This window comes from Triturus cristatus, chromosome 10, assembly GCF_964204655.1.
Source record: "Triturus cristatus chromosome 10, aTriCri1.1, whole genome shotgun sequence".
Classification (NCBI taxonomy): Eukaryota; Metazoa; Chordata; class Amphibia; order Caudata; family Salamandridae; genus Triturus; species Triturus cristatus.
Genome location: NC_140593.1, coordinates 803,224,858 through 803,238,312, shown reverse-complemented (window position 1 = coordinate 803,238,312; position 13,455 = coordinate 803,224,858). Strand labels below are relative to the sequence as shown.

At 43.4% G+C, this 13,455-nt stretch overlaps 1 protein-coding gene across 2 annotated transcripts in view; it reads left to right on the top strand.

Moving 5' to 3' along the window:
- NUBP2 (NUBP iron-sulfur cluster assembly factor 2, cytosolic) overlaps positions 1–13,455 on the top strand; it is a 215,016-nt gene that overhangs the window by 58,625 nt on the left and 142,936 nt on the right. Inside the window, exon 2 of one of the 2 annotated variants that reach the window (XM_085628358.1) lies at positions 4,175–4,293. In XM_085628358.1, coding sequence (XP_085484484.1) covers positions 4,175–4,293 — 119 coding nt within the window. Of the gene's footprint in view, positions 1–4,158; positions 4,294–13,455 lie in introns of those variants that run through there. The other variant, XM_085628357.1, reaches the window with a different exon arrangement.

Here is a 13,455-nt window from a genome sequence, read left to right as displayed (position 1 = left end):
GTCGAGGATTCAAATATGTTCTTGTAGTTGTTTGTGCTCTTTCCCGGTGGACGGAGGCATACCCGGTTTCAGATTACACTGCCCCGACTACTGCCAAACAGTTGGTTCGAGAATTCTTCCCACGATACGGTTTACCACGTGTTGTTCACTCAGATAACGGCCAGCCGTTCTCATCCAAATTAATGAAACATGTTTCACTTCTGTTAGGTTATCAGTGGAAATTCCACTGTGTCCGACACCCTGAGGCAGCAGGTCTCGTAGAAAGACATAATCAGACCCTGAAAATCAGATTGTCCAAAATATGCAGGGAGAAAGGGGTCGACTGGGTAGTAGCACTACCAGTTGCACTCTTTTATACAAGAATGGTAGCACACTCTCGAACAGGGCTATCCCCGTATGAAGTGATCTTTGGCAGACCACCAAATATGTGGGGGACGCCTATGCCACGAAAAATAACTGATATTGACTGTAATATGCTGACAGATTACTTGGCTTCCTTGATGTCTGCACTACAATCTTGTCGTTCACAGGTAGCTGCAGCCTTTCCCGACAACACTGAGGTGAAACCCCTTGACGTAGTTCCAGGGGACCTCGTTCTTGTGAGGAATTTCGACCGAAAGACTCAGCTGGAGCCCAGGTGGAGGGCACCCAAATTGGTACTGCTCACCACAAGGACAGCCGTGAAGATCGAAGGCAGAAAAGGATGGGTGCATTCAAGTCATATCAAGAAATTTCATGGACTTCTTTCAGATGTAAATAGCCCACCTCGTGCGTCTTCACCCATTGACTCAAAACTACCTTTGGCTGAGGCCAACAGTCAGGAACTCTATAAACTAAAACTCAGGCCTAAACCGTCGGACGATTTGATTGTTTAAGTCCTCTCCAAGGTGAAGCGGTTGAATCTGTCTCCGACATGTATCCCTTAGACCTGAATCATGGAAAATCGCGAAAAATGTTGAAACGACATGCGTACTGTAAATCACTGCGTAGCCATTGCATAATGACGCTATTAATTTTGTTTTTCTTAAGTCTTTTAATAATTACTGCAAGTATATTGTTGCACATATATTATCCTATTTCTAGGCATGTTTACAATGTTACTGCTGAACATTCTTTTAGTGAATTACCTCCGCTTGAGTTGTCTTATAGATTTGCGCTGCGAAATAACACGTTTATCAGTATGTTACATCATTCCCATCAGGTTAGCAATGCTACAAATTGTTGGATATGTGGCCGACTCCCTCCCTATCAGAATTATAAAGGAATTTTACCTCTCTTTCCATACCCGTTCACACACAACGGCTCCTGTGGAGCATGGTTTAGTTTGATTAATTCCCTAGATTCGAATTCCGCAGTTTATCAAGACAACTGGGTATGGGGAAACCTGAACTTAGTTTTGCTTAAAGTCTGCTACCCCAACAAGGAGGGACTTCCCCAGAGAACAGGAACTGATCTAGAAAATGAAGTGTATGGATTAGGTAATTTCACGCTTAATCTTATGATCCTAAATGTCGAATCCGAAGCTACTCCAGTTTTGCCCGCTATGTCAATATTTCCAGTAAAGGGTGAACTATGTGTAAGGAAAAATGGTTCCATACATATGGGCCATAGTAAATGCACGACTGTAGTAGAATTCAGTGATCAAGGCAAGTCCACATTTAGAGCTTCCCGCCATTCCTATTTCATATGTGGTCAGACGGCATATGTACGTTTGCCTCTAGATTGGGATGGTACCTGCTACATTGGATTCCTTTTGCCACCTGTTTTTCTAGCTCCCCCTGATTATCACAGAAACACTCATTTAGTAAATAATAGAGTAAGGAGAGATCTCCCAATAGTCGATTACACTGAAACAGCATGGGAAAAATACACAGATTTCAATAAAGGTCTCTTTCCCTATATAGGTACTGTTACTAATAGTAAGCTGATACGTAGATTAACTAGAACCCTTGAAGCAGTAGTGAATGAAACTATTTCCGCTTTAGGCAACTTAACAGAAGAACAAACTGCTATGCGGATTGTTGTGCTTCAAAATCGTCTTGTCCTTGACGTCATCCTGGCTGATAGGGGCGGAGCTTGTAGGGTCATCGGATCAAGCTGTTGCATTTTCATACCAGAAAATTCGCCATCTGTATATAAGGCCATAACTCGCCTTCATAAGATTGTAAGCCAGATACACCAGAACCCAGGCACCTGGACTTGGTCCGGTTGGTTTTGGAGTGTACTATCTACCTTTGGATGGAAGGTCCTATCTTTCCTAGGTATTGGCCTTCTCATACTATTCAGTTGCTGTCTATGTCTACAATGTGGACCAGCGATCTGTGGTCTGTGTGCCACATCGTGTATTCCACCACCAAGATTTCATTCGTCACGGAAGAAGAAAGAAGAACAAATGATGTTATATGAACAGATCAATGGATTGATGAAGATTGATATCTCTTAACGGGCAAGTAGGGGACAAGGAGGGAATGTGGAAATATGGATTTTTCTGATCAGTTATGTCCCCTATCTTGGACCCCAACGGTTCCATGTATGAATCACAAGTACATGTATGTTCCCTCCAGTTCCAGTTATGAAGACGCAAATACATGTGCGTCCACCGTCAACCTGTCCTCTGTCAGATCCGCCATGAATAGGCTGGATATTCCATTCCTAAGTATGAAAGGCCACCGGCTCTATATGGTTCACTTATGCCATTTTACAGTCCAGGCAAGTAGGCCCTGATTCTGTCATCAAACTCTTCTTGCCTTCTGCCTCTGAAAGCTCCAGTCTGAGCCTGCATCTGTGACCATGAACTTTGTCTCATTCTCTGCGCGGCTCACGAAGCCTGACATCAGCCTATTCTCTGCCAAAAACTGTATTTCACCTTCGAAATTATCTGCTCCGTTCCCTGCCCAATGCATTCCTGTCTAGTAGTTTAAGTAAACATTCTTCCAGCTACCGAGCAAAGGGCCCGGCTTCTCTGTCTTTATGCAAGTAATTCATAGCCCTGTTACTATGGAAGATTCCTGCCCTCGCATCTAGTGTAGACACTTAGACGCTTGTGCACGCACACACAGTCAGTATAGAATAGATTTTGTTCAAGAGTCCTCTCTTTTTGGATAACACAGTTCTTTAAACATAGGATGTTAGATATGATTTGGGATTAGGTTGACTTGACCCCCCAGACTTCTTGTCCCCACATGAAGAGCTAAATGTCAAGTCCCCTTCACCCCCTAGTTGCACGTCAATCACACGTCATGCTGCTGCGCACGCATCTATGCCAAGTATAATCTTATAGATCCACCTATATATGACATCATAACCAATTATGTTCCTTTTTACTCCTCATTACACCCATTTTCGGTTACGCATGTGAATCGTCATCTTCCTTATCAATTGTTACGCCTCTCGCATCTATTTCATTGTAATGTATGTTCTATAAAAGTCATTTCTTGTCAATAATGTATGTACTTCACTTCCTGAACCTCCGTGGTGATGGAACTTGGAGCAACCGATTATAATCGATCATTGGAATAAAGCCCATTCCGAACCTCTAATACCACGGATTCTGCCTCTTATTTACTGAGCTGTTTTATTATGTTTCCGCACCAAATTAAGTCCCGGTAATTCAATTATTTACCACACAAGTCAGCACTTGCGTTGGACAATTTTATCTTAAAAGGATGTTCTTGTTACAAACTGACCTGCGCACACAGGTTAGAGAATGTGTGTCCACTTTCACATTCTTACATAACCCTGGCATTGCTTATCACTCCTTATAATGTTTCTGAATTATCTAGAGCAATATCTCAATTCAGAAATTGATTAGTGCCCCAAACAAGCACTAGGTGTAGAGTGAACTAACATGGGTCTGGAATCTATTTTGTCTAGCATGTGTATGTGTGGTAGATTATTTGTTTTCCTATGAGGCTGTTTTTTTTTAAATACAGGCAGAGCTATATATAAGAGTCGGGCCTTCCTTGCCTTTATTACGTAACTAGTGATTGAAGGTCATCCTGCGGATGTAAAAACAGACTCCACTTATTGCTGTTTAATCACTGATATGTTGTGCTCTTGTTAGGGCATCTTGAAGTTGGATTTTTCAGCATTGTTTCACTTTCCAGATAAACTAAACTAAAGCAGACAGTGTCATATACACTAAAACTAATGGATTGTATGTTTTTGCTTTCAGATCAGGGGAATCTGTCTGGTGTCCGCCACATCATTTTGGTACTTTCAGGCAAAGGGGGAGTGGGGAAGAGCACCATTTCAACTGAACTGGCCCTTGCTCTGCGGCATTGTGGTAAAAGGGTAAGTGCTCCTGATGACCCAAGACATTACTTGACAAAAGACAACCAATGAGAGGCTGTCTCTTTGCCTGTTTTCCCTTTTCTGCCTGAACTATGTAAAGTGTGCCCTTTGGGTTGGTATCAGAAAACATAACATAGGATGACATGTGATTCCTTTTTATCCCTTCTGTTTATTTTGATTGGCATTTCTCTCTCTGGCCACTCTGCCTACACAATGTATGAGTCCTAAATAGTTCAGAAACATTCATTTGTTATTTTAGCTACAAGGTCCCCCACAAAAAGTGGCTTCCCACGAATCATACCCACTACCCGCCTAACCTTCTCAGCACCTCTTGTAAAAATAAAACAGCTGGGGAATGGCGCTTAGCGAAGCAGATATCTGTGCCTCTTTTGATACGATCAGTAAGGCAGTTGACATTGCACTAAATACCACACTCAGCTTGTAGCATTGAGTGCCCGGCCTAGTGGGATTACTGTCCAGAGGTAGGAAGGAAAGACCACTATGGGTGCCTAGCATGCAGGATAAGGAGAAAGTGTTTACTGTGTGGTGAAGCAAAGAAGAAAAAATAACAAATCCCTGGGTAACCCCTCAACAACCTCCCACCCCACACAACAAAACCCAGAAGCATCTGTCACCCAAACACCGCTGTAAAAATAAAACAAAGAGTAGTATGGTAGGGCAACACCACCTCTAATGCATCAATAACAGATAGGATAGTGCTGTTGGCTAGTGGTGCATCTAGAAGTAAAGTCTGATGCATTGACTTACAGTCGCAGTAATTTCAATGGATTTAATTGTGGTAGGCATAGGATGGAATTCTTCAATCCGTGTCTTGGATCCAAGTGTCTCCGGAGTACGAAGTCCGGGTGGCAGCAGGATCCTGTTGGGAGCCATAGTTTCCTCACCTGAGCCTCCATAATGTTCACCTTCCAAATGGCAAGAGCCCCATGTTGTGACAGCCGTGCCACGTCTTTTTCTGAATCACTGTCTACTGCACCTGCCAGCACCCCCTATGCGGTAGCATTAAGAAACCTGAAAAATATGACCGCTGGACCAAGCTTTCTCCCTCTGACCAAGGTGATACAGGCTAAACTGATTCCATCAATCACCTATGGAAGTGAAGCCATGAGAGGGAGGGACGCGGAAACACTGAACGGCACCATCGCAAGAGCACTGAGAATAATATACGGGCTGCCTGGATATACATCTCCGGCGCAAATGAGGCTTGAATTCGGGATAGAAAGACAAGAGCTGGCCCGAAAAGGAGCTTTTGTTAAAACCTGGTTTAAGATCAAAAAAGGGCAGCCAGAAACATTAAACTCCTACTTGTGGAGAGAAGCAGAAACTTCAGAAACCTGCCCAGCTAGACACTTCTTGGACACTGCAATGGACCAGTTGGGGTTACGGCAACTCTGGGCAATGTCGGGGACCATGGCAAGCTTAAAAAAAAATTGTAAATAACATTGTCAAAAAAGAATCTATCTTACAAGACAAAGCGGCCTTGACAGAACACTCACATGGCTGGCTAACTATACAATCTTACAGTAAAGCGACTCCTCAAGCTTCCCTCCTCTCTAACTTCTCCAGGACCACCAAAGAGAAGTTTTTGAAATTCAGGTTAGGTTTATTACCATCTGCACACCATCTGCCCCCGTGGCTGCGTCCTCCGACGCCAGCAATGTGCCGTCTCTGCGGGGAAGGAGAGGAGGACATAGTTCATATCATAACCATTTACCGTGAGCTGATGTGAGAGCGCCGGTTACTACTCAGACCTATCTTTAACAAAAACCAAATACGGTCGTGCAGACAAGCGGTGCTTGCAAGCTTCTCTGGCGAAGACACTCAACTAAGCTGCTACCTGGTAAAATTTTTAACTGCAGCTGATCTCCGATTAAAACAGATACCGCCGGATCATCAAAGAAGTTGACTGGAACTGAGTTGGAGACGTCCTGTTAACCCTTTGCGCAACAACCGTAACAGCGTTTTAAGCACATCATTTTAAGCATTTTTGCACATGTAAGTCTCAAGGAAAAGCATCAATAGGCTAACCATAGGATATTTTTGCACAAATCAATGGATGTTGATGCGGCACTATGCACTTTAAACTTGCACCTATTTGCCTGCCCTCACTTTGTAGCCAAGACTCTGACAAGGGGGGTAATTCTATCTCATGAACTGCTGCTAATCTCTGCAAACCAAAATGAAGAAACAGGACTATGGGTCACTAAGGCCGGGGGAGTGGATCTTTTCCGCAATCTTAATGTGTGTTTTTAACTGTGGCTATCAGCCTTTTTAAATCGATGTTTTATTGTTTATAAGAGATAGCCAACTTTTGTAATGGTTTTAATTAACTGCCCAATAAACATATTACTTACTATGGCGCCCTTTAGTTTTGGGGTTGTGAAGGGCCCCAGAAGGGGGGCGGAGTGAGACATTTAAGTTCTTTCCGCTCTGCAGTCCAGTCCCAGGGGCCCCCTCTGGCATGTTGAACAAGCATTTACAATGCAATAGGTCTCGCATTTACGAGAGTTTGAGCTATTTGGCATTGTAAATGACAATGCCTTTTATTTATGTTTTACAAACAAAAACATAAATAAAAGGCATTGTCATTTACAATGCCAATAGCTCAAACTCGCGTAATTGCGAGACCTATTGCACTGCAAATACTTGTTGCTGTCTGTAGACACTATGAATAAATGCCGTTATACAGTGTGAACTGCTTTTAGAGTCCTGCATTTTGCGAAAGTAAAATAAAAGGTGAAAAGGGATTGCTTACAGGTTAGTGGGTGTGTGCAGGGCAATGGTGAAGTAAAGGAGATGCCTGGAAGTGTGCAGGAGAGTCAGTGGAAAGAAACTGCTGTGTGAGATATGCAGGCGGAGGGTTTTTAGAAAGATGGGGAGAGAAAAGGGGCATAAAGTGTTCTAATAGAGAAACCGTAAAGGAAAGAGGTGTGAAGTGAAGAATGGGAGCGATTAAGTCTCCGAAGACCTCTACCTCTTACACAGAACTCAGTAATGTTTAATTCACACACTCAAACTTCAAAATTGAAACATTTGCATTTCTTCAAATGCTATTACAGTTATCAATTGATTGATAAATGATCATTATATTAATTATCTGTGGAGCATGCTATACAGAGTAAACGTTCAGTAACTCTAATATTGGACCATTTACAAAGTGCAGCTGCAAACTGGCTTATTAGGAAAGGTAGTTTTGCACAAGCCATTCCTTTGATCGCCAAGTTACATATGGATCTTTGCAGCAGTTACTCAACCAACTGAGCTAACTTGAAAGTGCTGTAAAACCATCTTTGGAAATTACGTAGAGCCATAGACTGATACATAGGCAGGCAAATCAAACCAAGATATGTGGCAGCTGCATTCATTCACCCTTTCTGAACATGGCAGACTTTGTGCCTCGGCGGGATGGCTGCAGTTAGCGTCCGACCCCGTACCCCCACCTGTCCCTCCGATAGCCATGGATGAGGAATTCGTGAGCATAATAAACTCAAGAGCCAGTGGAGCTTAAAAGGGAGATAAGGGGGCTGCGGGGATCTGGGACGTTTGGAGCATTGCATTTTGAAAGTCGTTAAATAAACAAGAGAGAAGAAAGAAAAGGAGATAAGAGTGATAAAGCGAAGGTAAAAGAGTGAGGGAACGGCACAAAAAAAAAGACGGTGGAAAGCTAAAGGAACAAGAGAGAGAAATGGAGTCTGAAACAAAGATGGGATCGACGTAACAATAGCCTCCGTAGTGCGTGGGGCCCCGAGAGAAAGGGAAAGAGTGAGATAGAGAGAGAGAGGGGGAGAGAGAGAGAGCGAGCGAGAGAGAGAGAGACTGCAAACTGGGTTTCTGGCGACGGCCATGAAAGAGAATGTGAGCCACACGGGGTAACATGGAAGCGGGGGTGGGGGGGAGGCGGTGAGTGCTGAAGCAACACAGGGAAGGGTGTGGGGGTGGATGGGAGAAGCAACATGCAGGCTGGCAAATGGTGTGCACTTTCGCGGCTGCTTTGATGTTCTCAGTGGCCGTGCGGCTCACTGAGAACATCAAAGCGGCCGCGAAAGTGATCAGCAGGCTGACAAATGGTGCGTGCGCCCGGTGCACATGCACTGTAGCTGAAGGCCTGAAAAGCCACTAGTCTGCACTTCCAATTGCCGCTTACTAAAGCTCTCGCCAGAGCAGCGCTTAAAGCGCTGGCTCAGGCGAGACCTAAAAAGGGGGAGCAGTAGTCACAGATAACCTTTAGCTTAGTTGGAAACATTAGAATTTACTAAACGTTTATTGTCTGGAACTTTTGTTTAATTGAATCAAATGCCTCCAATTGTGTCTGTCCGAGACGAGGGCAATAATAAGAATCCGGGTGGATTGGTAGAGGATGGGTCCTTTTCAATCCCCCTCTTTATGGATGGCATCTCTGTCTTTATAGTTGAGGACTGTGACCAGGAACGGGCTAATGGAGGGCCCCAGGTGGAGGCTGGTGCGTTAATGAACGATGGGGCATTCCAGCACGAAACAGTTGAATTGTTAATCTTCAGGGAGCCAGGATGTGATCATTCCTCTAGGAATTTTTCCGGTGAGGAGCCCTTGTGCGTTTGAGAAACAAAAGGCATCAAAGATTGTTCTGGCGCATTAGGTGCTTGTATGACAGTTCTAAAACATCAAGTCTGCTTCAAAATGGTACCTAGGGAACGTCATGAGGAAATCAATTTTTCTGTAAAGGGTTGCTTTAGGTTGGGACTAGCTGGCCATACAAAGAAAAAAAAACACAAAAGAGAGGCTAATGAAATCTCTTAGACATGCTGGTGTGCTTGCTCCCAGAGAGACCAGTGGTGAAGGTGGGCTGATGCGCAGCCTACAGGAACAAAGTTATAGAATTGTATTGTTTTTTTTATCAGCACGTATTTTTATTTACACAAGTTGTTAGATCTAGCTTGACAGCACAGCTGTTGCTTTACTTTATGTGATAAAACTAAAAAGAATGCCCTTCAGTCTCTACCTCGATATTGGTGGACAAGAGTACATGTTTTACTTGGGCAGAAGTTGTGTTTCAACTCCATGCAGCTGAGGTTAAGTTGTGTATCCAGCTGTATGAGCCAGCAGCAGTATGACTGCCTAGAGAAAGCTCACTAACACACACAAGCATTTGCAATGCAATAGGTCTCGCATTTACGCGAGTTTGAGATATTGACATTGCAAATGACAATGCCTTTTATTTTTGTTTTTAAAACCTAAATAAAAGGCATTGTCATTTACAATGCCAATAGCTTAAACTTGTGTAAATACGAGACCTATTGCATTGCAAATGCTTGTTTGTTGCTGGAACCGTACTCCTGCCTTCCTGTCCCTGCTTAGAGGGCAGCTAAGGAATGAGCTTCCCAGAGATAAGCACCTGATTTATGAGGTCTTTGAGCTCCGCATGAAGGCCCCTTGATGTTTACAATCCCTTGTGTTCGCACTGAAAGGGGGGTGGTTTATGGCCTTCACAGTCGCCTGCTAGAAGCTTCTTAGATGTTAGCTGTATCTGGGCCCGTGTTGTAATTGTGCTGCATGCAAAAAAAAGGCTCGCTTTTCAGCCAGCCATAAGCGGTATTTGGTGCTTCTATGAATGTTTCCTATGCCAGGGAGTTAAATAGTAGGGAAGTAACTCTCCTGCTGGGTCGACTATTGTTCAAAAGACTATTGGTGTTGCATTATTTAGCAATGCCAATAGCTCAAACTTAAATAATGCGAGACCTATTGAATTGCAAATGCTTGTTACTTTTACATTCAGCTGGGAGAGACTCGGCCAAACGATTGAGATGTGTAAGAGGAAGAGACGTGCAAAAAAGGGAAAACACCACGGGAAAGCGATTGGGGAGAAAACCTGCTAATGCTGAGAGACATATAAGTGAAATACAACATTTACGATCGAGAGTAAAACAAGCACGAGAAAGCGCGTGTCCACTGGTTCTCAATAGCAAAGACAGTCAGAATGGAGTTGTGCATGTGTGTGACGAGGTCGCGAGAGAAGCAGTGTGCGTGTGTGAAATAGTGCAATGTGTGGTGAGTGGAGGTATGCGTTCCTGCTGCCGTGTGTTAGTGCTTTTACTGGTTTGAAATGGCGTGAGTGTGTATTAGAGTTTTTGAGAATGTGTTAATAATGAGTGTGTGTTTGAAAAATGCCTCACTGTGTGAGAGAGCGAGTGTGTGTTAGCAAATTTAAATGGATGCGTGTTGTGTGTGCATTTATGTGTATGTGTGTTCAGAACGCACATCAGACAAGAGAGAAAGAATAGGCCTGGGCATATGTCATTAAATCTGAATTTGTGTTAGAATGGATAGATAGATAGACAGACACGCAGCTAGCTACCTTAAGGACACATTTGACATTGATTTGAGGGGAGGAAGAGGGATGAACTGAGAGAAAGAGACTGATGCTGCTTGAGGGAGAGGCGAGGGACCTCGAGTGAAAGGAATGCTGTAAGAAAGGATAGAGCGCTAGAGATGAAGTACAGAATATTGAACAAGCAGGAAGGGGGTGGCAAATGGTGTGCACTTTCACGGCCGCTTTGATGTCCTCAGTGGCCGCGCGGCTCACTGAGGACATCAAAGCGGCCGTGAAAGTGATCAGGCAGTGCTTTTCAGGCTGCCAAATGGTGCGCGCGCCCGGCGCACATGCACTGTATTTGGAGGCCTGAAAAGCACTCGTTTGCACTTCCAGATCCCCCTTTAACAAAAGCTCTCGCGAGAGCTGCGCTAAAACACTGTCTCAGGCGAGACCTAATAAAGTATCAAGCTTACAATGAACATGTGCATTGCACTGTTAAAATATCTTAGATAAGTAGATAATTTCTATTGTTTGGTTTTTCATGGAGATGGATCTTTCGTGTTGAAGAATGTAAGGACCTTGATACACCTACTACACTTATTAGCAGGGCATGCAATAATCACATGCATGGAGTGATAGTGATTCATCAAATGGTGGTTGAATTATGTACTGACTCACTGACACTATGACCATTTGCTGTCACATGTGACACCGTATAGAGCTTTCCAGGCTATGTAAGTAGTTTCTCTTGGCGTGTCGGTTCTTCTCTATTTATGGCACCTTCAATCTCTGGTCTAATCGTGATAAAGGTCATTGAATTGATGTATATGATGAAATACAGTTATAATATATAAATTGTGCAATGTCTTTTAAGTGTAGGTTTTCCCCATCTTCCTAGTCCCGAGGAGGTCTTTAGTGAATATGGCCAAAACGTGTCAACCCTAGAAATGAAGGAGTCCAAAAAAGCATAATCCAGGTTGACTAGTGCAATCACAAGAAGAAAACAAGGGGACTGTTTCCCTGGAACTTATTTTACCTGGTGGCTCCCTCCCAATGGAACCACTTTGCGATTATAATAACAAGGAAGCAATACGATAAGAAATGGACAATGATTTGTTTTGTAGTGTACAGATGTTTTGGATTTTCATCGAATGGTTATGTTTTGTATTTGTATACTGTAAGTTTCTCCTTATATTTGTTTACACATCAGATACTTAAAAAAAATAATGGAATGGCAGGCCTTGACAAATCTACTTGCACATTCTCTATGGCAATTCAGATTTTATCAGGGCGGGCTATATTTAGGGCCTACTCGCCCCTTGTAGTGAGCTGACAAGCACTGGGTGTTCTGTTCAATCACAAAGTGAAGGAGCGTTAAAGAGGCCTTTAAATCTTGTTTTTATCTTGTTACATTTATTCTGTGTTCAGAGACAGAGGTCTAAAGTCCGTTTACATCTACAATTACTTTTCTTTCTTAGACTGCAAAGTTCCAGGATTTTGTATAGTGTACTGTCTGACAAACGTGCTGTACAAAAAGTGTGAATTGAAAGGCTGTGGGATGTCATGTTTTATTCTAACACACATTTAAATAGCTAAAACGTGAACTGTACAAACATTTCAAAACAGATTTCAGTAGTTATGAAAGTCATGGTTTTGGAATTCTGTATGATGGAAAATAATATTTTTATAGGACGAAGACAGATCAGAACACTCTACTTAGTGATGTGCAAATGATAAATATGTCAGCTGAAACCCAATGTGTACAGATTATTGTTTATACACTATCTGGCACATGCATCAAGCCAAAATCCAGTCGGTAAAATACCGAATCGTTAAAAACACCCGTTAGCGAGTAAAAAAAACCGAATCCCAATGCATCAACCCAAACTGTGAGCAAATAACGAATTGCCAAATGAAATCCGGTAAAATACCGAATCGCAAATAACCAACATGCAATAATACCGAATCGCTAAATACCGAATTAGCAATCACCGAAATCACTAATAGCTCCCGGCAAGTGCCAATGGCTAATAACGAATCGCTACCCAATGCAACAACAGTCGCAAATACCGAAAATCCCAAAAATCGCTATTTAGCATGAGCTAAATAAGAAGAATCAGAACCTGGAGGTAAAGTTAAAAAAAAGAAAAGTCATGTGAATAAAAAAAAATATTTCAACAGGTGCAACTGATTGTGGTAATCACCAAACCCTTAAATGTGGCCAAGGAGACCCTGTTGGCTACCACAAAATGGCAGCCCTCTACGTGCTTGCAAGGAGGATGCATATCAATGCGGCAGGACAGCGCAGGAGAAGGGTCCAGGAGAGAGTTTTCAGACTGCGCATCACCTTGCTCGGCCAGAATGAGGACGAGGTGTACGAGAAATATCGACTCAATCGTGCCATGATCATGCGCCTCATTGCAGACCTGGAACCATTACTGCAGCACCAGACACACCGGACCAATGCAATCCCTGCGCACGTCCAGGTCCTATGTAGCCTGCACCTACTGGCCTCAGGAAGTTTCCAGGGGGTAATTGCGGTAGCCGGAGGCGTATCGCAAAGCGCACTCTCACACTTCTTCCAGAAATTCCTAGATGCCATGCTGACAATGCTACACACCCACATCAGCTTCCCCACAACCCCACAGCAGTTGGACCGCAACAAACAGACATTCTACCAGGTGGCACAATTCCCCCATGTAATTGGATGCATCGACTGTACGCATATCGCCATATGTCCACCGGCAGCAAATGAGTACATATTCCGTAACCGCAAGTCATACCACTCTATCAACGTGCAGGTTGTGTGCGATGCCAATCACATCATAACGGACCTAGTGGCACAATTTCCA